Here is a 21971-nt window from a genome sequence, read left to right on the forward strand (position 1 = left end):
ATTTTTTGTGATTTCCCCATTTCTCTGTCCCTTGCAGTCAACTAGCCTCCTGGATGTGTTCACCTAGTGGAGACAAGATTGGTTGGGGGGCAAAACAGCTGAAAGCCGGGTAGGGGAGGGGAGGGTGGGAGAGGAGGTGGGAGAGGTAGCGGATGATGGGATTCTAAAAGATCTTGAGGGATGTACTGGAGATTTTGGACTGTGTTATTAGTTGATTGGGAGCATCGAAATATTTCAGGTAGGGTCAAATCAGGCTTTTAGAATGATTACCCTAGAGCTGTGTAGAGGAAGGAAAAATTGTGAGGGAGGCCTGGAAAGGTAGAAAAGATCCCTGCCTACTTTGGCATCATTGGCAGATAGTGTCCACAGAACAGTCTATGCTCAGAAGACATAGCTGTGTATGGATGCAGGGCCATGGATGAGATGACCTCAAGCACCCTCCTGCTGGGGTGGGAGTGTATACATTCCAATTTCATCTGTGAGTAGGTTTAAGCCTGTTTCCTCATGTCCTCTCCTCCCAGTCAGAGCCCTTCTAGGAAGACCAAGGTGAAAGGTGGAGAGGGCAGTGTATCATGACTGTCAGGGCCTGGGCCCACTTCCTCCTTTTTGGGTAGGAAAGGCAAACAAAAGTGGACAATGGACCAGAGAGGCTGCATCCAGCAGAGAAAGAGAGAGGAGCATGAGGAGCTGCTCTGTGGGGCAGTAGGCCTTAGAAGATTCCCTTTGATCCCCCTTATCTCTGGAGGGCAAGCCTTCTTTTTTGGCCTGTAGGACCTTTTGTTGCAGCATTTCCTGAAACCCCCCAAAGTAAACACAGCCAAGTCTCTGTTCTTACAGCTCCACTCTGCTATGTCCGCTCCTCCCAGCAGAGAGAGGGGCAGTCGGGTCAGCCCTCAGAGGTCAACACTGCTCATCCGAATGCTGACAAGGAGGGCCCGCATTACAATGTGTTGGCACCAGGCCTGAGAGACAATGATGAGAGCCACAATATGCTTAACCACGATCATAATTATCATCAGCTGCACAAACAGGGGTTTCTAAGGGCTGTTTAGACACAGGGAACAATGAAAACAAAAGCCCTGGGAACACCCCCTCAGCAGAGGTGGGAGCTACCATTATCAGTAGGTCTCCTGAGTTGAGGTAACTGTAGTGCACTGTGTGGGACCTGGAGTCTGGCACTCAAGGATCCCTTCTCTGAATGGTAGCTTCTTTACTCACTGGTACGGAGGGAGCAAGGGAGAGAGGTCAGTTAAGGCCCGGCTGGCTCTTAGCTGCAAGAGAGGACTGGTGATAATGTGACAATGAAGTGGTATGTGGTAATAGTTTCCTGCATCCTGGGGATGGAGGCATGAAGGCAAAAATTCACAGGGAGAAAATTTGGTTCCTTTCAGTTGAGGACAGGCATGAGCTGCCCACCCAGCCAGATGGAGGAGGCCTGATGGAGGAGGCAGTAAAGGCCACCTTTCCCTTCCAGCTGAGGGGAAGGGGTGTGTGTGTGTGGGGGGGTGGTGACTGGGGGTGGGATTTGACCGCATGGATGACTTTGAGCTTCACAAATAAGAGGGAGAGAATAAGAGAAACCTGAAATTTGGGGACATCACTGATTCTTCTTCTCGAGGGTTTATTACTGTCAGCTAGGGGTGTTTTAGCTGAGCCGGCATTTTATTTATAGGGAAATTCAATTCCCTCTTCCTCCCACTACAAATGGAAACTCCGCCCCACCAGGTATCCTTTCAACCACTCCATTTTCCCCTCAAAGTTGGGGAGGGGAGTTCAGGCCAAGGCCCCTCCTCCCTGCAGTTGAGGACAGTTATGAAATCTGGATTGTGAAATATAGGAAAGGCCCGCCCTCCATGTCCCCCGCTAAATAACGACTCAGATGGGGCCCCCCTCATGCGAAGCCCTGCTCCCCCTTGCCCGCCCCCGACAAACGCAGTAGAGTTCTGGGCGTGGAGTTTTGTGGGGGATGCTATTCCTGGTCCCCTGGAGCCTCAGGGGGCGATGAGATCCTGGGGCGCCCGGGGGCCATGGCGGAAGTCAAGGGGTCAGGCCATTCCGGGGCGCTGGGGGCCACCTGTGGCGGCGCGTGGCGGGGGGCGTGCCTAGGCTCACCGGCTCGAGGGCCGGCCGAGAGCAAGCGGCGGCCGCAGCTGAGCCCAACTCCCAGCACCCGGCCCGCGCCTCTGGCTTCCGCCGGGTCAGCTGACTACTTAAGTGCGGAACTGCGCGCCCCGCCGTGCTGCCCGCAGCCGCCGCGCTCTGCGCTCAGTGCTCGGCTCTCGGTGCTCCGCGCCTGCACTCGGTGCTCCGCGCCGCGCGTCCGCCCAGTCGTCATGGCTGGGCTCGTGGTCAGTGGAGCTCAAGTAAGTCCGCCAGGACGAACCCCGCCCTCGCTTGGGGCAATCGGTGTGGGGAGGGAGTGCTGGGGCAAGGGGCCACCCCGAGGTTAGAAAGGGCTCCTCGCCCTACCTCAGGGGGACTGCGTCTCCAGCTGGAGACACTTTCAGGTGTCCAGGCCCGCCCTAGCTTGGTGAGGATAGGTCCCTTTGGGGCCTGGCACCGCCCCGCTACCCCCCCCCCCGGCCGGCTGTGGGAGAAGAGGGGAAGGCCCCCTAGGTCGACCAGGTCCCCTCCACCTCCTCTGTCCCTAGTGCTCACTGCTAAGGCCAGCAGCGCCAATTTCTCCATCAGGCAGAGTGGACCATGTCCACAGCTGATGGTACTTTTTGGGACTCATAAAATGTGTAATTTCATAGTCAGAAGAAAAATAACTTTGGTCAAAGAAAACATTTTAATATATTCGTCTTTATACTGATGAAGTTGTAAAATATAAACATTAGGGATGTGTGTGTGGTTTATTTATTTTTTAAGGACCCCAGGATGGCAAAAGTGCCTAGGTCCCACTAAAGACCATGAAAATCATAATGCATTCCTGCAGGCTCTAGGTTTGGGGGCCACACTGCAGACTGCCTCTGGAACCTAAACCTAGGCCCCTTATTCAAGACAGGTAGAAGGCTAAAGTCCCCCCAGTTTTATTTCGGCATCTGATTTCTCTTTTTAGTTTATTATATGGTTGACATGCGATGTTATATTAGTTTCAGGTGTACAACGTAGTGATTCGACAATTCTATACATTATACTTGGCTCACCACAAGGGTAGTTAGCATCTGTCACCATACAACGTTATTACAATATTACTGACCATATTCCCAATGCTGTGCTCCTCATCCCTAGGACTTATTTTATAACCGTTTGTACCTCTTAGTCCCCTTCACCTATTTTGCTTATCCTCCCACTCTCCTTCCCTGTGGCAACCACCAGTTTGTTCTCTTGTATTTGAGTCTGTTTTTGTTTTTTGTTCATTTTTTAGATTCCACATGTAAGTGAAATCGTACGGTATTTGTCTTTCTCTGACTTGTTACACCTAGCATGATACCCTCTAGGTCCCTCCATGTTGTCGCAAATGGCAAAAGCTCATTCGGCACATGACTTCTTAAACTGGTGTCTGAGGAATGGCAACATTCCAGTTTCAACTCTGGGTGACAGACACCTAGCCTCACTTGCTTTCAGCGCTGTAGTGGAGCCTCAGGTGTTCTCAGTCATTGCTGGAGGGATGCTGGGCCCAGGTGCCTTTTACCTTCTGGAAAAGCCAGGTCTCTCTTTTTAACCTCTAATTAAGCCAGCCCTCCTCCCGCCTTTCCTTGCATGCCCTGGAGAAATAGTTCTGAGGTTTTGAAGCTCACCCCTTGGATTGCCTAAGGCAGGTAGTGTCAGGCACAGTTAGATTTTTGAGATTACTCTGGGCAAATGTTTCCACCTTCTCTGAGTTCAGAAGTGAGGCCAGGGAGGTACCAGCCTGTGGGAAAGGTTAAAAATGATGGGTCTTATTTAGACGGCAGGGAAAAGGGCTTTTGGGAGTTAACATGCCTGCCTAGAGGAAGTGGAGGAGGGGGCCTCTGCCAAGAATGTCCCCTTCCCCCAAGACCCTAGGTCTCTGCATTTCAGACCCAGCATTCTTTGGGTATAGCTTCTTCCAACTTCATGGAACACTTAACAGTAGGGCTAAGAACTTTCCTGTGCCTCCTTTCCCCCTGTTTCCCTAACTTGATTATTTTCCTGCACCCCCTGCTTTTAGCCTACTCCAAAGGGCTCAAAGGCAATCATTAACCTGTTGGTGAGGCATTTTGAGCATTAGGGGACTGTTTTAAGCAGATGGAACTGCTGGGGGAGGAGCTGAGAAGACAGGCTGAGAAAATGCTCCTGGGGTGTTAGTCTCCCAGGTCCTGAACCTCCTAGGCCAGTGGATCTGAGTGGCAGCCCTGGGGTTTAGGGTATTTTTTTTTTTTTTTTAAAGTATTCTGCCCCTTTTAGTTTCTAATGACAGCCATAAGAAGAAGTAGTTCTTGGAATGTGTGTCACATGGTACTTCTCAAATTTTGGTAGAGCCTTCTTAAAGAGGGAAAAAAAAAGCGCCTTCCGATGAGCCCATAGTATTGATACTGTTTTTATTGCAATGTTGCTTAAATGTACAAACATAAACCAGATATAACTTTTTCGAAGTTCATGGAGACCTATCCCCCAAATAAAGAGATGGCTTAAGTGCACAGAAAACAACAACAACAACAAAAAAAACAAAAGACCATACCACCACTAAAACAATTGAATGAGATGGATGATGTTGAAATTAGGTCACTGCTTTCAACACCACCTTGTACTGACTGCTATTGCCCTGGGTTTTAGGAGTTCCACTGGCCTATATCAGCCCTCCCTCCACTCTCCTCTGTAAAATCTTTTTATTCAACATGAATCTGACTTCATTTGGCCTTCTCTTGGCTTGAATGCATCATTTATATCAGCATTAAGTCATCAATCTTCTTTTTCCACTAGTTGATGACCAAGTAGTGGCATCGATTAAATTGTAGATATGAATGCAGACTTGGAATTCGGGCACTGAAATCTTGTGCCAAGAGACATGGGAATAACCAATCCCTTTCTTAGGGATATTGGTCTGATTCAAATATTTACCGAGTGGCCCCTAGATGCTGAGGACAGGGCTGTGTACTCTAAATATGTTATCTTCTCATTGCTATAAGCTGAGGATCTATGACTCACTGGGCTATTTCATGAAGACTGACTAGGTAACAGCCAGGTGGTAGGCTTTAATAAATGTTAGTTCCCTTATTCGTCATACCTTTTGGATGCGGTTAGTGTTAGACTAGTTTACAGAAGAGGAGACAAACTGAGATTGTGACCCATCCAGGATAACACAGCTAGTAAGTAGCAGCACAGGGACTGTTTCTATTCTGACAGAGCTTTCAGTACTGCAAATTTAAAATCAAGGATCTTCCATCCCCCCCTGGTTGGGGTCAGGCATCAGAAAATAATCGTCTCTATACACAGTCTACTAACAAATCTACTATCCTCAGAAATGTCCAGAGGGCCTCACTGGCCCAACTGCAAAGAGAAATCTGTAGTCTTCTGATCAGGTTGGTAATTCCCAGTGGCCTCTGCTCAGAGGGGCTGGGTGTGTGTATGTGTGGGAATTTTGCACAGACCTTCTTGTTTTCCTCTCTGGTATCCCTCTTTGGGGTGGGGGAGGATCTTCATATGTTTTCACTTCCCTGCTAATAGTGTCCCTTTCTGTTACCGTTCCACATAGGGTAGAAGTCTTGGGATACTGGTGCTATAAGGTAGGCAAATGAAAAGCACAAAACTTGGCTCTTCAGTCTAAAAGTAATTGACTAAACGCAATGACTCTTGTTCTGGATGTGCTTTTGCTTCTGTGGCATTTAGGATCTGTTCATCTCCATTCCCCTTATTTGCTCATGTAGCAAACTGTTTTTGGTCTGGCTTGTTACATGAGGTTGGGCCTATGCTCCAAGAAGCTTCCTGACATCTGAGAGGTAATGTCTTCCACTCAGGAGCACTTCCTAAACATGACTTTCTTCTCATGAGTGTTGGTTGCAGTTCCTAGCGGTGGCTGCCTGCTGCTTTTAAGCCTTGTCCCTCGGATTTGGACCCTTAAATATGGTCCGCTTAACTCACATCTCTAAATGCTCCCAGTTTAGCCTGGGAGTTGGTGGGGGTGAGGTGTCCAAGCATGCAGATGGCTTGTCAAGTTGGTTTTCATACTAAATTTTTGAGACTTGGTCTTCACTGCGGAACAAGTTGTGCTTTAGTTTTCCTGGGATGTTGGGGTAAGCTGTTGTAATAAAACAAGCTGATAGAAGTCTTGTTAGGCATGTAAATGGTCTGCATGCTTCATGGTGATAGCTTTCTTGGTGCTCCTTTTGCCTCTTGAAAGGGGATCCTACAGAAGAAGGAGGGGAGCAAATCTCCCTCTCTTTCCCCAGGTTCTGGGGCTCTCAACATCCTATCGTGAGGTAGTTCATGACCTTTCAGCTAGGAAGACGCATTTTTGAAGCCAAAACACGATGATAGATGTACCACTGGTGTTTATTGATCCAGAAAATCTACATCCATGTGTGGATTTGTAAGAACTCCATGGCTCCCAAGTTGGAAGTTCCTATTCCTGGTACAGGGCTTTATCATTAAGAAGCTGTATTACCCTGGGCATGCTGCTGAAGTCTTAGTTTCTTTGTAAAAACATGAGGGGTTTTGAGAAACGGGGTCCCTACAGGTCTGAGTCCTTGGTGAGTCTATAAGGACAGAGCTCAGTTTCCACATCTAAACCTCAGCCTCTATGCTGTATATACCACGGAGATCTTGAATAATGATACCTATAAGATGGGGGTGCATGATGGGGTAAAAGGGATGGGTTTTCTGGTGATTTCCGTGGGCCTGCAGGGTCAATGGGATATTCTAATACAGAAACTGCTGCTGATCAAGTGGGCATCCTGAGGGAAATTGAAGTCCCTAGATTGATTGGGACCTTATATCCCCAGTCTCTTCTCGTTGTACGATTTCCATCTCTGCTTGGAAGTAGAAGTTTATTACACAAGGAGTTCTGAGGAACAACCGGTCCCATGTAGAAAAGGGAGGTTGCTAGATTGAACTTTGAGACCTTTATTTTTTAGCCTGTGTCTTCCTGAGGCCAAATTATCTTATCGGAATCAGCTATTTTTCTGTCCTTTCTCTCCCACTTTCTGTCCTCCAGAAATGAAGTTACTAAAGGAGTGAGTAAGGATCCTGTCAAACTGTCAGCAGTTTGACCCCATTGGATAGGACAGGGAGTGGACTTGAAAATTGAGCATATTAGGTGTGATTTTTATTAGGCTGAGTCCTATGAAGGCACTATTTCTGTAGTTCTAGGATTGAATATTAGTAAGTCATAATGTTCAACCTAATATCTAGAGTTCTATATGGCCACCATATTCTTGTTCCCCATTAGGAAGCATAACCCCCTGGGGAATCTCTTACTTATTCCAAGACATTCTTACCTGACGTGTAGGAGGATATGCATTTTGTGGGGAGAAAGGATCAAGACTGTAGGCATGTAATAGGCCTGAATTTCTACCTGGCGGTCGGGGGTAGGGAGTCCTTTACGGAAGTATCCTGTTTTGATCCACTGGCCAACTCTCACCCATGGGTTTGTTTTATGAATTTTGGAATTTGTGCCCTGTGGTTGAATTGGCAACTATCTGTAAAAAATGGTTTTCAAAGATTGAGTGGTTGGAGCTGTGAGAAAGCCCTCTGACCTTCCTACAGTCAGAAATTCTGGCATCAAATTTCAATTCAGTTTCTTAATATTTGGACACACACTAGGTTGTTAATAATGATGATAAAATAAGTAAAAGAAGGCCTAAGGGAAGAGCTCTGCAACCCGAGTAGGGTTGGTTGCAAAAGGCTCCCTGGAGAAGAGAGACTGGGAAGCTGTGGCCACCTTTCGTTTCCCTGTCGCCTTCAAATCAGCTTTGTACAGAGTGGGGGACATTTTATACGAAGTGGTAATAGGATGGGATTGGCGGTCTGGGGAGGTTTTCTTGTCCAACCCTATTTGTTCCAGCACCCTGCAGGTTGAATGCTGGTAAGTGCATCTGCTGTGTCTTTTATGAGGTAATGTGCATAACAGGGTATTTGGGGGGGGGCAGGGGAGGACAGGGAGGAGGAGAGCCAGAAGGGCAGCTGTTGGGAAGGCCCCTGAGCGAGAGGCTGATTGCTGTGATTATATCAGCGTGCTCTGACATGGGGGCTTTTCTGGACACCTGAATCTGGCCAATTTTAGTCCAATTTCCATCGTGCTGGGATTAGTCTCCATCATGCTAAGTGTACCAGGAAAGGGGAGCTGTTGGCAGAGTCCTTGAAACCCCCAAAGCTGATTTGATCAGGAAAACAGTCACAAATGTAGCCTTTTTTGTGTGTGAGGGGCACCTGCTTTTCAAGTTGCGGAAGCAATCTTCAGATCAATGACTCCGGGTTGGGAGCAGCTGGGCGATTTCCGTTTGCCACATTGTTTCTGTTCCCTTTAATTTCCAGGTGTCCTACATAGGCCAGGACTGCAGAGAAATTCCAGAGCACCTCGGCAGGGACTGTGGACATTTCGCAAAGAGACTCGATCTGAGCTTTAACCTTCTGAGGTATGTACCATTCACAAGATGCAGACCAGGCCAGGGAGGAACCAGTGCCCCTGGTCACGGCCTCTAGGTGCAAGTCACCATCCAGTTCTGCATAGGGTGTGGGGCTCTGAGACATGTGGAATCACACCCCAAAACTGAGACTTTGCTTCAGATGAATCTTTGGTTAGCCTTTTTGTGAAAAAGCTGCGAGCATGGACCATCTCCCCCAAGATCCTATAAGAGGACCATTGTCATGTTACTTTGTTCTTTTCCTTTCTCGCTGATACCTATGCACAAAAAGTTAGAATACTCTTGGGGAAGGAATGAGATGGAACCAACAAGAGCATTTTGTGGCATTTAGGAATGCTTTTCTGGGTAACCCCATCTCCCAAAGATATGCCAAATCACAGGTAAGGTGCATATATGTGTGTGTTTTCTTTCTTTTATTTTTTTTTTTAATGAATTGGAACCTTAAATATTTTGCGGTGATTTCTCCCAGATGGTATTTCAAAGCAATTCAGACACTGTTGGCATGGGGCAGGTGGGAGGGGAACTCTAACAACTGTTTCAATCTTGGCAAAAGTTAAGTGTGATCTTCTATATTATTCCATTGGAGAATACAGACAGTGATTTCATTTCTTCATAGAAGGTTACCAGTTGTGACTGGTTTGGGGGCTTGGAAGAGGGAAGTAGGAGGTACTTGGAAAGCAGATATCAATGGGATAAATGAGCAGGGGTCAGGGTGGTGGTTTTCCTAATAAGCTATGCTGTCCTCCAAAAGGAACAAACTGTCTTGGGGTGGAAGAAGAGATGAGGAGCTCGAATCCCACCCCAGGGCTCAGGCGTTTTTGTGTTTCCACGCCTTGGAGTATTTTCTCTCCCAGCCTCTGAGTCAGGACACTGGGGAATTAAGAATTTGAGAAGATGGACGAAACTCAGGGTGTTAAGGCCCAAGCGGGTAGAGGGGACTTGAAGCCAACAGAGCTTTTTGGGCTGGTCCTTACTGAGATGCATGGTCTTCTGGGAAGAGATGTCCAGAGGGTTATGTAGAAAGAGAGTGGGTGCTGAGTGCGTGCATACAAGGGTTTGTATGCTTCTGGGGAGATGTGGAAACTGAAAAGTCACAAACTAATATGTAGTGATAAGAGGATGCCAAACAAAGAAATGCTGACTCTAAAGAAATGAAGGATGATTTTCGGTCCTAATACCCAAGGACAGGACAAAAGTACACAGCCTGGACTGGATGGTGCCTGAGAGGTGTGTGCCCCTTAAAAAGCTCCCCAGTGCAGATGCAGGGAAAGGGTTTCTTTGCTTGGACATTGGAAGGAGCTCTTTTTGTGTGCCTGGCTTCTAGAAGCTTGGGGCATTGTGGCTCAGGCTGTGGCTGCCTTGCTGGTGGGAGCCCGGATGTGGGTTGGAGGGGGCTGGGCCCCATGAGGGAGTGTGTCAGTGGGGACAGGTCATGGGACTGAGCTGTCAGGTCTGAGGAAACAGAGCTGTCTTTGTCAAATGCAGAGGCCCTGCCTCCCTTTGGCAGAGAATGGGCTGGACCCTGAGAGAGAGGGGTGTGTGTGTGTCAGAGAGAGAGAGAGAGAGAAAGATGAGCAGAGTCAGTAGTGAGAAGGGGCTGTGGGCTCTGAGGGGCTGGATATATAAGGATTTATTATCGGAAAGGACAGGTTCTAGAGGCAGGGCAATTCAGTGAGAGGGAGGTTAGTAAAACAGATTTGGAGGGAGGGGAGTTGTGAATTTAATTCCCCTTTGTTGAGAGTAGAACACTTCTGTAGTGTTGACTTTGAGGTGCCATCCCATCTCATCAGGGTCCTGTTGTTTCTGGTGTGTGATCACCACACTGGGTTATAGCTGGATTGGGGCAGGGATGAGCAATGGAGGGGTGTGCACATGGCATAGGCTTTAGAAGGAACAAACATGCAAAAAGTAGGAAAAAATTTTTCTTTACATGTAGATTTTTTTAGCCTTCCAGTTCTCCTCTGCCCTGCTGTCACTCATCATTTTGTAGTCCTCCAGAGCTATTTTGTGCATATGCTACAATGTGAATGTCTTAAGTGGCCATATTGTATTCCTTCTTACCAAGATATTAGTTAAAAGGGAGGCACCAGGCTTCAATTAACCACTCATATTAGGAACATCCTTCTCTGTTGTCTTACCACTAATTTATAACCATACACCATCAACATTGTTAATCTCATTCATAAAAGTGATGGTTCTGCTGATTCTTCCTATGGCCACCTGTTCATGCTGGAGGGAAGGATGCTTATGGATTTATAAGCTCTAAACTTTGGTTTTAAGTCACTATACATATAAACTTTTATCCTGTTATACCTCTGCCTTCTCTCCTGCATTAACTATCGTGAATCCTCTGCTGCTTTTGGATCCGCCAATAGTAAACTGGTTACCTGTCCATGCAGAAGGTTGTGGAAATTCAGGCTATACTGTTTCTATGACTCTGTTCTGGGGGAACGAAAGACATTGGACTCTTCCTAGACATGATTCCCAGGGACAGGTGATTGCCATCCACCCTGGAATGGGGGATAGAGGGTTTAGAGAGCTCATCAGGTAATGCTTGAGAGGAGGAGTGTTGTTTCTTGAATTTGAATGCATTAATGATCACGAGTCCAATGTCTGCATCTGCATGAAATCGTACTTTAGATTTTGTTTTTTGAAGATTGTTTTTTTTAAATAGAAACATGATCAATATAGAAATGTTAAACTCAAAGGCATAAGGAAATGCTCTTTCTTTCAAATCACTGATAATCTTAACCACTGGAAATCACCACTGCTGACATTTTATTGTCTTCCAATCTTTTATAATGCCAAATATTTAAAAATGATGCTGTTGCTCACATTGTGTTGGAAGCATTTTCCTATCATTAAATACTGCATTATAGTTTTTAATGGTTTCTTATTTCTTAGTGTTGGACATTTAGATTGTTTCCAGATTTTTACTGTTAAAAATATCTGTTACAGGGGCGCCTGGGTGGCTCAGTCGTTAAGCGTCTGCCTTCGGCTCAGGTCGTGATCCCAGGGCCCTGGGATCGAGCCCCACATCGGGCTCCCTGCACCGCGGGGAAGCCTGCTTCTCCCTCTCCTACTCCCCCTGCTTGTGTTCCCTCTCTCGCTATGTCTCTCTCTGTCAAATAAATAAATAAAATCTTTAAAAAAAAAAAAAATATCTGTTATAAGTATTCTTGTAATACTCATGAATAGGTCTCTGATTAGTTTCTTGGGATAAATTCCTAGAGACCCGAATTGTCAGAGGGCTCTGATAAAGATGTCAGACTGCCCTCAAGAGAGGTTCTACCAATTCTGCTACTAAGAATATTTGAGTACCATTGTCCCAAACTCTTCCTTGAACTTGTTTTTGAGGTTTTCATATTTTATTTTTACTGTGATCAATGAAGAGATCCTATGCTTTAGCCAGTGCTGGTTCCTTGATCTGCTCAAGGCAAAAAGAGCTTGTGAATGAGCTATTCCAGCTTCAGTTTTCCTTGTTCCCAGGATTGGGAAAGGACAGAGTTCTCTGTGGTGCCCATCCCATGCCCCCAAGGGCCCTGAGTCCTGAGTGGTTTGAGTGGGTTGCTTGCTGAGCTTGTTGAACACAGCAGGCAGAGCGGGGCTCCCGTGGCAAACAGTGATAAATACGCCTGTGTCAATCTGGCAATAAAATCAAGAGGGTTTAATTGATCTATGGCAACAGGAAGCTTACATTTTAAAAAATTAAATTATTTGCACTTGCATCTTATTTAGCATCACTGATAAATGTACTCGATTGGGGAATTGCTTAGGAGAAAATTTCTTAGGTGGGAGCTTGCTTGTTGCTTCCTTGGCTTTGGCCAGGATAAAGAAAGTGAAAGACTGGAGAGTTTGGGAAGCTCCAGTAAAGAAATGGTGGGTCTGTGCCCCCCACCCCCACAAAGGCAGTGAAGTGGACACTCGGGGGTGCACTGTAAGGCTTCGAGGACAGGCACACCACCATTTGTGTCTGTTATGAACTGCTAGATGAAACTGGGCCTGGTAACTTGCTGCAAAATTGGGAAAATGGGCAGGGAATGAAAAGGAATCAAGGCTTTGTGGTTAGACCCCCAGCTTGAAATCCTTCTGTCACTCACCAGTTGTTCAACTGGCCTTAACCTGATTGCAGGAATTCTGAGTGTGTGACTGTGTAAAGTGCCTCACAAATGACCTGGCATGTAATAGGTCTTCCATAAGCATAGCTATAGTTAGAGCTAAAACGTGTTGCTGGGGAGGCTGAAAGCCCATGCTTAACCCTCCACAGGGGCCATTTCAATCTATTGTAGTCATTGGGGTTCCTTATGGACATTCGGGATTTTCTGTCCTGTGCATGGTATGTTTGTATATTGCTGCATCCTTTGGTGTGACCAATTGGCAGAAACTTGAAAAGCTAGTGCACAGTTTGCCATTTACTCTTCTACCTGCTGTAATCATTGGGTTCTGACTATAAATGAGCAAAACCCTTTGCTGATCCATGTTGGACATCAGTTTTAAATGAGAGCTAAATCTGTTTATAAGAGTTTAGGGTATTTGTTAATGCAGCATAACCTAGCCGATGCTAACCAATGTACTTCAGTTCTCCAACTGTCTTTGACATTCCATAGGCTCAACCCAGTTGTCATCTACATGTTTTTCATTTTTGTCAGTTAGGATCATACCTTTGTTGATAGTACAGTGGGAATCGGTAAGAAAAAATTCCCCACCCAGACTCGCAGGAGAACAGTTGAAAGGGCATGTTCTGTTGACATGGGTCTTCATCAAATCCATTATTTGGAGTCAGGCAGTTTGTTCATACATATTTTTAAAACCCAAATGTAGTGGGCTGTCTTGGAGAGCATGTTGATAGTGGAGTGGGGGTGGCAAAAGAGATGATGGTAGAGATGATGGTAGAAAAGATAGACTTTAGAAAGATAAACTGTTAGTGAATTTTCAGAATAGCTCTAGGGCATTGATAAATTCCAAGGAGGCAAGGGTCTTTGTATGCTGGAACAAGTGTTCTAAGCTGGGCAATGTTGTGAGAAGCATCTTTTTTGTGCCAAGCGTATCACTGGCCATTCTCATGTCTCCAGCTCCCAACAGAACATACAACCAAAAGGTGAAGTGGAAACATGACTTGACAAGTACTCTTTAATGTCTCAGGGGCAAGACTTTGATTTCCTTTACTCAGATTTTCTCAAGTAACCTCCATGACTGTAGCACCATCAAAAACAGCTTGAATGGAAGAGAGGGAGGGAAGATCACTAAGGGTACAGGTATCAGGGTTTAAATGGCACCACCCTCTTCCTCCTCCAAGAATGTCTTGACTTCCTGGATTTATAACCCTCTGGTCAGGGAAAATGGGTTTTGAGCCACTGTGGGTAAGACTGGGCTGGGGAAGTGGTGGGAGATTGGAGAGAGTTGTCTAAGGGGCCATCATGAGGTTCAGCTTTCTCATAGATGATGATGAACCCTGTAACTTGCAATGTGATTTAGAAAGTACTTTGATAAACATTGTCTCCAGATTTTCTACTGTGTTTGTCTCTAGGATAAGAAATTCCTAGACTTTCTCATAATGCCTTTTATTTCTCTTCTCATCCATTTTACTGCCTCAGGATCTTGGGTTTAATTTCCCTTTCTTTATAAAGTTTGTCTCCCTGAGCTTTTTGAACTCGGGCCTCACTGCTCTGCCCTCTCCCTCTGCCCTGCTGTCTATTCTGAGGACCTCACTGTGCCTGTGGACAAAGCTGCCCTCCGTCTAGTCAGGGCAGCAGTTGGAAGCAGTGGTGTTTTGGGGGAGGGGTAGAGATTTGGCAAGCTTAACCCTTTCAGACTTGCTACTCCCTGGCTCTTCACGTTTTCACCCACGAAGTTCTGTCACAATGATGGCGGTAGGGGGCTCTACTAACATTTAGTGGGTGAGGCCAGAGATGCTTTGTAGAGCATGGGACGGCTTTGGACAAAAAGAACCCTTCCCCATGCCAACTGCAGTTTGTTGAGGAAGACCTCTGAATCCTGTCCCAGATAGGTTGTAGAGTGACTCTCCTGAGTTTCACAATAAAGCAGCCTTGCAAATAAGCCCTGAGAGGTGACTGGCTTCTCTCTCCAAAGGAGTCCAGGGACAAGGTATCAAACGAGTGACATCAGTCATGTTTATTGTCTTCATCAATATTATGGAGCTCTTACTACATGCCAGAGCTGAGCAGAACACTTCAAGCGTTATTCAGTCTTCCCAGTAGCATTTTACAATGTGACCGTTACTGCCCACAGTTTACAGGTGAAGCAACTGATCCCCAGATGGGGGAAGAAGTTTGCCCCAGACTACTCTGATAGTTAAATGGGAGAGGGGGGATTAAGTGGCCCTGGGGATTTGACTTCATCTCAACGTTACTCCACACTGCTTCTTAAGATACAACTTGTTGCTTTTTTGTGAGAGAAGATGGGCAGCTGTTTCCAAGCCTACATTTCCTTGTGCAGGGAAAAGGTTTCTTTTTTTCTTTAAAAATCCTGAGCAGCCTGTGGAAGCCACCATTGTGGAGTCACAGTGGTTTTTGCAGCTCCAAATTGGAGACCCTGTTGGCTTCAGTGTTCTATCTGTTGCATTTTCTCTTCTGTTTCTCCAAAACCCCTATCTGGAAACTTTGGGTTCACAGGACCTCATGGTGAGACCTGGTCTGGCTTGGAGGTGGGAGGTTCCCAGGGAACTCACTCCCTTTTCTTTTTTTTTTTTTTTTTAAATGTTTTATTTATTCATGAGAGTCAGAGAGAGAGAGAGAGGCAGAGGCAGAGGGAGAAGCAGGCTCCCCGCCTAGCAGGGAGCCCGATGCGGGACTCGATCCCAGGACCCCGGGATCATGACCTGAGCCGAAGGCAGACGCTTAACCATCTGAGCCACCCAGGCACCCCTCACTCCCTTTTCTTGCCCCCTGGGCTGTGAGGTATGGCTCAGATGAAGGCCACTGTCATGGGAAGTGGCTTAGTAATTGCTGTGGTTCAGACTGTTCTCTGTCCCAGCCTTGAGATGGGGACCCTGAGACCCATTACTGCATGCATGAATTTTGAGTCTGGAGAGAAAAGAAGAGGGTGTGTGTGTGTGTGTGTGTGTGTGTCCGTATTTGCACATGTATTCACTTGCATGCACACACCCACCATCTGAAAAACCTCTTGTCTCCTCAGGGACTGCAGTATTGGTGATTTCAGCTGTCCCTGCTCCTTTATGATGAAAGGGGAACGATTATGCTTTTTGCTGGGTGTCTGTGTTTAATTGCAGGGATATAATAACTACAAATTCTCCCTGGCCAAGACTTTTCTAATAAAAGGTCTCTTCTCTCCCAGCTGCTTTCCCTTCCCCTTCATACCCCCACCCCATCACTGCCACGGCACAAGGTCACTTAGGGTTTTAAATGAGGGAGAGAGACCCATATGTTCAGGTTTCTAGAGTCTATCTCTCTCTCTCTCTCTCTCTAAAGACCCCTCCTCCTCCAGACCCATCATTACAGGGATCAGCTATGTGCCCCCCACCTTTGCTCCACCTCCCCTAAGCTCCTCTCTGAGTTTATACAGAACCCGATTTTCAGTCTCGTGGGTGTCTGCTTTTTCTCTGTTCTGAAGAAATAAGAGACGGGTAGAAAAGGGAAGACCAACAAAAGAGGTTAAAAAAAAAAAAAAAACCCAAACCATTCTTGAGATAAAGCAAGACTTATTAAAAACAATTGGAGGGGAAAGCCGGAGAGGGGGTGTTAACCCCCACATGCCCCATTCTCTGCAGCTGGAGAAGTGTTTTAAGAAAATGCACCATTGTTAAAAACTTTTTTTTTTCCTTGATGGATTTATTTATAAGGTAGAGAAATATTTTCCCCATAATTGGGTAACTCTTAATAGTAGCAATTGCATATTTATCAGTGTGAGGGGCTGTTATTAATGTAACTGTCAGGCCCAAACACATTTCTGCATTAAATCCATTTAGTATGTGCATTATTCGGGCTCGAATGTCACCGGGACATCAAAGCCCCGTAGGCATGGAGAGCTCAGTGCCCTGCTGTGGCTGCCGAACAGGCCCTTGATCAATAAATGTAACATGTTAATGCAGAGCAAATAGAATAAAAGATTTCTTTGACAAGACATGAAAAATCACCTTGTGGCAGCTGGTATGTGATGCCGTTTCTGGGGAGACACTAGCAAAGTTGATCTGACAAGTAAAGAGGAGAGATGATGGTTGTAAGGTGCTTTTGTTTCAAACTTCTTTCTTGACCTGTCAGGTTTTGAAGGCGCCTCAATGGCTCTTTTTTGTCATGTGAAAATTGTAGTCTTAGGTAGTTATGAAGCAGTTATCTCTTCTCAAATTGTGAATGCTGCTGTTTAATTGATTCACTTAGCATTTGAAACTGTCACGCATTAATAATTGCGAAATCCTGTAGACGCTGCTCTGGTGTGTGTCATGCTTAAATGTGTAGTTATCAGAAAATTAATATCCTTAATGAACCGGTGCTTTCAAACGAACATTGCATGAAATCTCTTTTGCCCTTTGATTTGCTGAAGCCACATCCGCCAGTTTGCAGAGAATCACCTCTCGACAGTTTGCTTTCTTGATGCCCGACAAATACCAGCTTTGCTGTGGGTACATCGCATGCTCAATGACAATAAATATAGTAATTATACTGGAGTTAGTAATTAACATAATTGTAGTCAATTACGGCAAATACAGTGCAGAGCTAAATAAATGAGAGGGGAGAAATTAGCAAGCTAATTGATTTATCTTTACTTGGCTTTCTATTACAACTGGCAGGGCTGTTTTTCTTGGGGTGGGGGGGCGAGAGCAGAGGAAAAAGTGCCCACAAGGATTGTTTACAAGTAACTGACTTTGTTTTGAAGTTGCTTTGTCTTTTGACTTATTATGCGTCACCCCCCCCCCCTACTCTGCTTACGAGGAGGAAAAGGGAGAGAAAAAGAGAATTTAAATGCCAAGGGAACATTTTTGTTAATTTAGCTACATCAAACCAAATGCAGTAGCTAAAGCGAGACAGGATGTAGTTCCACTAAGGCTTGAGGAGTTAGAATTTTTTCTTCCCAGCTATCGCTCTGGTAAAAAGTTCCTGTGTGTGTGTGTGTGTGTGTGTGTGTGTACACGTGTGTGTGTTCTAAGTCTCCGTCAGTGAGGAGGTGCTTTGCCGAATTGTACATAGGGGGGTTATATATGCATGCTAATTTGCTCAATTTTGTGCTGCTGGCTTGGCACAAGAATTGGGCATTTTTTACATGGTTCAGCCACCACTTGGTACCCAAGGAAGAGCTGGTGGAAAGGAGTGGCCAGTGTTGGAGAGGGCAGGGAAGGGGCTTCAGGGAGGACCCCCTGCGCACTTTGCCTTCTTGGCCACACTGCAGCATTCCCTAGGGTCCTGGGCTGTCACACTCCTGAGGCTGCCTGGAAAGTTTTTGTTGGGGCCTCCGTGCCTATTGGGTTTGACTTGGTTTATTCGGTGCTGCCTGGAGCCCTGGTTAATGGTGTTTATGGTGTGCCCCTGTTCTTTGTTCACCCCTTTCAACGTGACCACTGTTCACGCCACTTGGGGAGAATGTGTGCGTGTCCGGCGGCTTGTGGTTGCATCACAGCCTGTGTTTTCTCACAAATTTCAGAAAGTTTTTTTCTTTGCCTCCTGACACAGGAGGGGCCAAGTGACTAGAGCTCTTTCAGGGTTGGAGTGCTTAAAATCTTACCCCGGTATTACCCAAGGTGAAAATTCAGTGCTTTCTAGACATGACCATTCAAGTATCCGGCATTGTGTCTCAAACTTCTCAATCTTCCCCAGTTATTCCCCTGAAAACTAAGCAGTTTAGCAAACAAAAATTTGTTTCAAAGACTTTTATTTAGCCCTTCTTCCTGAAGACTCCACTGGCTCCATTTCTAGTATAACGTGAAGGGAGAGTTAGAGGCAGCCGTTTTACTTGTACATAGATGGTGCATAGAATCCTGCAGGGCCTCCTGTGGAATTCAGTTTTTCGGAGGCATTAAAATGCTGCCCGTATCTTGGAACAATAGGATGTACTTGGACACTGCTTAGTGTGGTCATTCTTCATGTGTACTTCATTTGGAAATCAATTTCTGATATGAAATATTTATATACAAGGAATCACTTAAATTATTTAAAGTTTGCAGGCATAATGGCCTTTCTGATGAAGTCTGAAATTATCGTAGTAAAAATATATGGATTTGAGGGGAAAAGACTGATCGTTGGTGGGGGCAAGATGGTCTCTGGATCTCTGGCCTGGGTTGGATATGGGTCAACGAGAAATGGGATGATTCCTGGGTATAGCTTTGTTTAGCAGAGAAAAGGTGCATTCTCTATATTGTCTACCTCTGGTGAGAGCACTCTGCTGTGAGCTCCCTGGAGAGGCAGTGAGAGGGGAGAGACAAGACGACGTGTGGAGAAAGGGTTAGGGTTGTGCTGTTGACCAATGTCAGAATGTGACATTCGTAGTAGTTTTGTCCCTGTAGACTCCACTGTGCTGCTGGTTTTTATGCTGTTTATTCTCCTGAATGGCGCTCAGATGTGGAGCAGATGTGAGTGGGGAAGAACCTAGGATGATGGCAAAGGAAGCCTCTTTTCATTTTTAATACTGTAAAACTAAAGTTGCCCCCATCAGAGCTAGTTTCATTTTGTTTCCGTACTGCTAAAGAAATAACAGGACGGGGGATTATTTAGATGTATTCTGTTCAAATAAAATGCTGTTTGCAGAGGCACCATTTCCCCGAGATGCTTTTCTGTTTCACGGAGACCTACACCCATCTAGATAATTAAATATGTACGTTTTGAGGTGCTTTATTTCTTAGAAATTCTAGTGATGTTTCTTTTTCTGAAACCTGTTTGGCAGCAGCCCTGTTGATGGAACCTATGAAAATGCACTGTGGGCTGGAACAGAAAGTCAGAGGGGGTGGAGTTAGTTAAGAGCTTTTGCTGTCCACTTTCCGAGAAGCCGGATGAGTGGGCATTCACTCACTTGCAGGTCTGTTTATGAGGGGGTGCCTTGGAATTGCCTGGTGGGGTGTTTGTTTCAGGGACTTATTTTTCAGAATGTATTTCCTGTCCCCTCTGAGTGTATCAGGGTGGTAGCCCGATTGGTCAGGATTTACACCTCCTAAGAACAGTGGGTGAGGAGGACCCTGAGGATGGCCCTAGAAGGGTGGAATGTCTTCACTTGTGCTGACAGTTGAATTGTGGGTCTGTCTTGGTGGGCTCTTGTGAATTCTTCCCAGATACCTGAGCCAGACTAACCTCTCAGAAAGCTAATCATCTTTCCAGTTGTAATTAGATAGAACAAACCAGTATCTTGAATTCTGTTCTTAGAGGCTGGGCTCTGGTAAGAAAACTCAGCCTGACCTGTGGTATAGAAAGATGGAGCCTGGCCATGACTCCCAAAGGTCCTTTTGTCAAGTGTCCTGCCTCTGAGGAGTACTGCATTTGTTCCAGACCGTGACGTGAAGCCCTGGAAGAATGACTGCAGGGGATAAATTTAACCATAGAGTTGAAGGGTTTTCTTCTCTTCCTCCTTTTTAGCTAGTGAGTGAAAGGCAGGCCTGGGGTGACCTAAGTCTTAGAGGATGCCAGCAGGGTTATAGTGGTCTTTCTCTTTCTAGCTGCCATGTATAACTGGGTCCCTCCAGGGATGCACCACTCTGTCAAGTAGTCTTCATGGTCTTTTAATGGCTCATCAGCCATGACCATAGATGACCATTCAGCTAAGTGGAGGTGGAAAGTGCTCAGAATAGCATGGTTCCCCCAAGGCTGTCTGGAGTTGTCCTTAAGGGCTAGAGACCTTGGATCATTGTTCTTTGTAGGTCCCTTATGTTTGCTATAGATATGTAAATACTCTGTGCCGGCTGAGTTGCCCACCACCTGGAACTTAGAGATGTGATGCTTCCCCTCAGAAGCTCGAATGCTCAAAGTGAAGATAAAGTGAATCCAGGTTAAATTATTAGAGCTATTCCGGCCACTGTCAAATCTAACCAGAAGACTTTGAGAACTTACTAGTTCTCTCCTACTGTTTACTGTCTGGGAAGCTTGCTCTCTTTGCGTTAGTGAGCAGCTATGGGAAGCCACATATAGAGAGGAAGGGTGAAACAGTAACTTGGCCCAGTGAGTCCTGGGGTGGCTCCCAGAAGGGTCTCCCTAGATAGCCACAGGACAGCACACTACAATGTGATGCCAGGGATATACTAGTGATTCTCATGCTCAAGAAGGTTTCAGGAGGGAGGACTTGGTCAAAGGAAATCTGAGGAAAAGATTAGGACTTGGGCCACACCTTGAAGAGAGCAGAGTTTGCCATGCTGGGTTGATTTCTGGGCAGGGTAAATAGCTCGCACAACGCCAGCGCTTTGGAACCGGGCTTGTCCTGAGTGCAGACGGTGAGACCCTGGTGTCTGGGCCCTCAGGAGTTTGTGGGAGTCCGAGAGGAGAGAAATTGGAGAGGATGGCAAGCTCCCTCCCATACATGCAGACACTAATCTCCTGTGCTGTGCAGAACGGGGGCAGTTATGCAACATGGAAGCTCAATGGGGGAGGGAAAGGAGCCAGGCCAGAGTCTATGGTGGAGGCCAATCAAGGACAGATTTGGGTGGGGGAAGGTATGTGTTCTCCCCCTCAAACCTTCACCCTGGAGTGACAGGCATGTGGCGAAGACAAGCCAGCTCCAGCTGGTGGAGGGCAGCCAGTTCCCAGGCTAGGCAGGGCCTGAGTGTCGGCCTGACACACATACGTGGCAATTATGCTGTTTGAGGGGTCACAGTTAATGCAGTTCTTCCATGACTCCTGCTATAAGCATGCTGTGCCACTTAGCACCCAGCACGGCCCTATCGGCGGCCCCAGGCTCATTCAGAAGGGAGGAACCAAAACTTGAAATCTCATCTTTGAGAAATTGCACTTGATATTGTTGTTCCATGCCACAGTGTTTGTGCAAGGCTGCCACTTAAGGGTGCATCCCCTCCCCAACTTGCACATTATTGGTTCTGTGAATGCCTTGGGGGCCTTGGCAGTAGCTCTGCCTCCCATTGGAATGTGAGCTTTTCCAGGATGGGATGAACAGCTGCTTTCAGGAGAGCCCAGGGCAGACGTACACATGTCATAGGTGCCCCTCTATTGGAAAATGCGATCTAATTTGGGAATTTCTCACTTGCTAAAATGGATGTTTAAAAACATGATGATGTTACTTTAAATGAGCAGTAACGGTAATGACAGTTCATCTGTCGGCTTCCCCTGATGATCTTAAGTCCTTACGGCAAGGTAGGTGTTCATGGTTTGAAGACAGAAATGAAAGTGTGTGTGGGGGAAGGGACTTTGCCAAGGGCTCGCAGCTAGCTGCTCAGTTTGGAGCCAGGACTCCAACCTCAAAACCTACATGCTTAGCTCGTGCACCTTACTGAATTCCATTGCGTTTCCCCCAATCCTAATTCAT

At 46.3% G+C, this 21971-nt stretch overlaps 1 protein-coding gene across 1 annotated transcript in view; it reads left to right on the forward strand.

Moving 5' to 3' along the window:
- Positions 1–2250: 2250 nt before the first annotated feature.
- LRMDA (leucine rich melanocyte differentiation associated) overlaps positions 2251–21971 on the forward strand; it is a 1041793-nt gene continuing 1022072 nt past the window's right edge. Inside the window, exons 1-2 of the mRNA XM_032423988.1 lie at positions 2251–2363; positions 8437–8537. Coding sequence (XP_032279879.1) covers positions 2334–2363; positions 8437–8537 — 131 coding nt within the window. The 5' untranslated portion in view covers positions 2251–2333. The remainder of the gene's footprint in view (positions 2364–8436; positions 8538–21971) is intronic.

This window comes from Phoca vitulina, unplaced genomic scaffold (assembly GCF_004348235.1).
Source record: "Phoca vitulina isolate PV1807 unplaced genomic scaffold, GSC_HSeal_1.0 scaffold29, whole genome shotgun sequence".
Classification (NCBI taxonomy): Eukaryota; Metazoa; Chordata; class Mammalia; order Carnivora; family Phocidae; genus Phoca; species Phoca vitulina.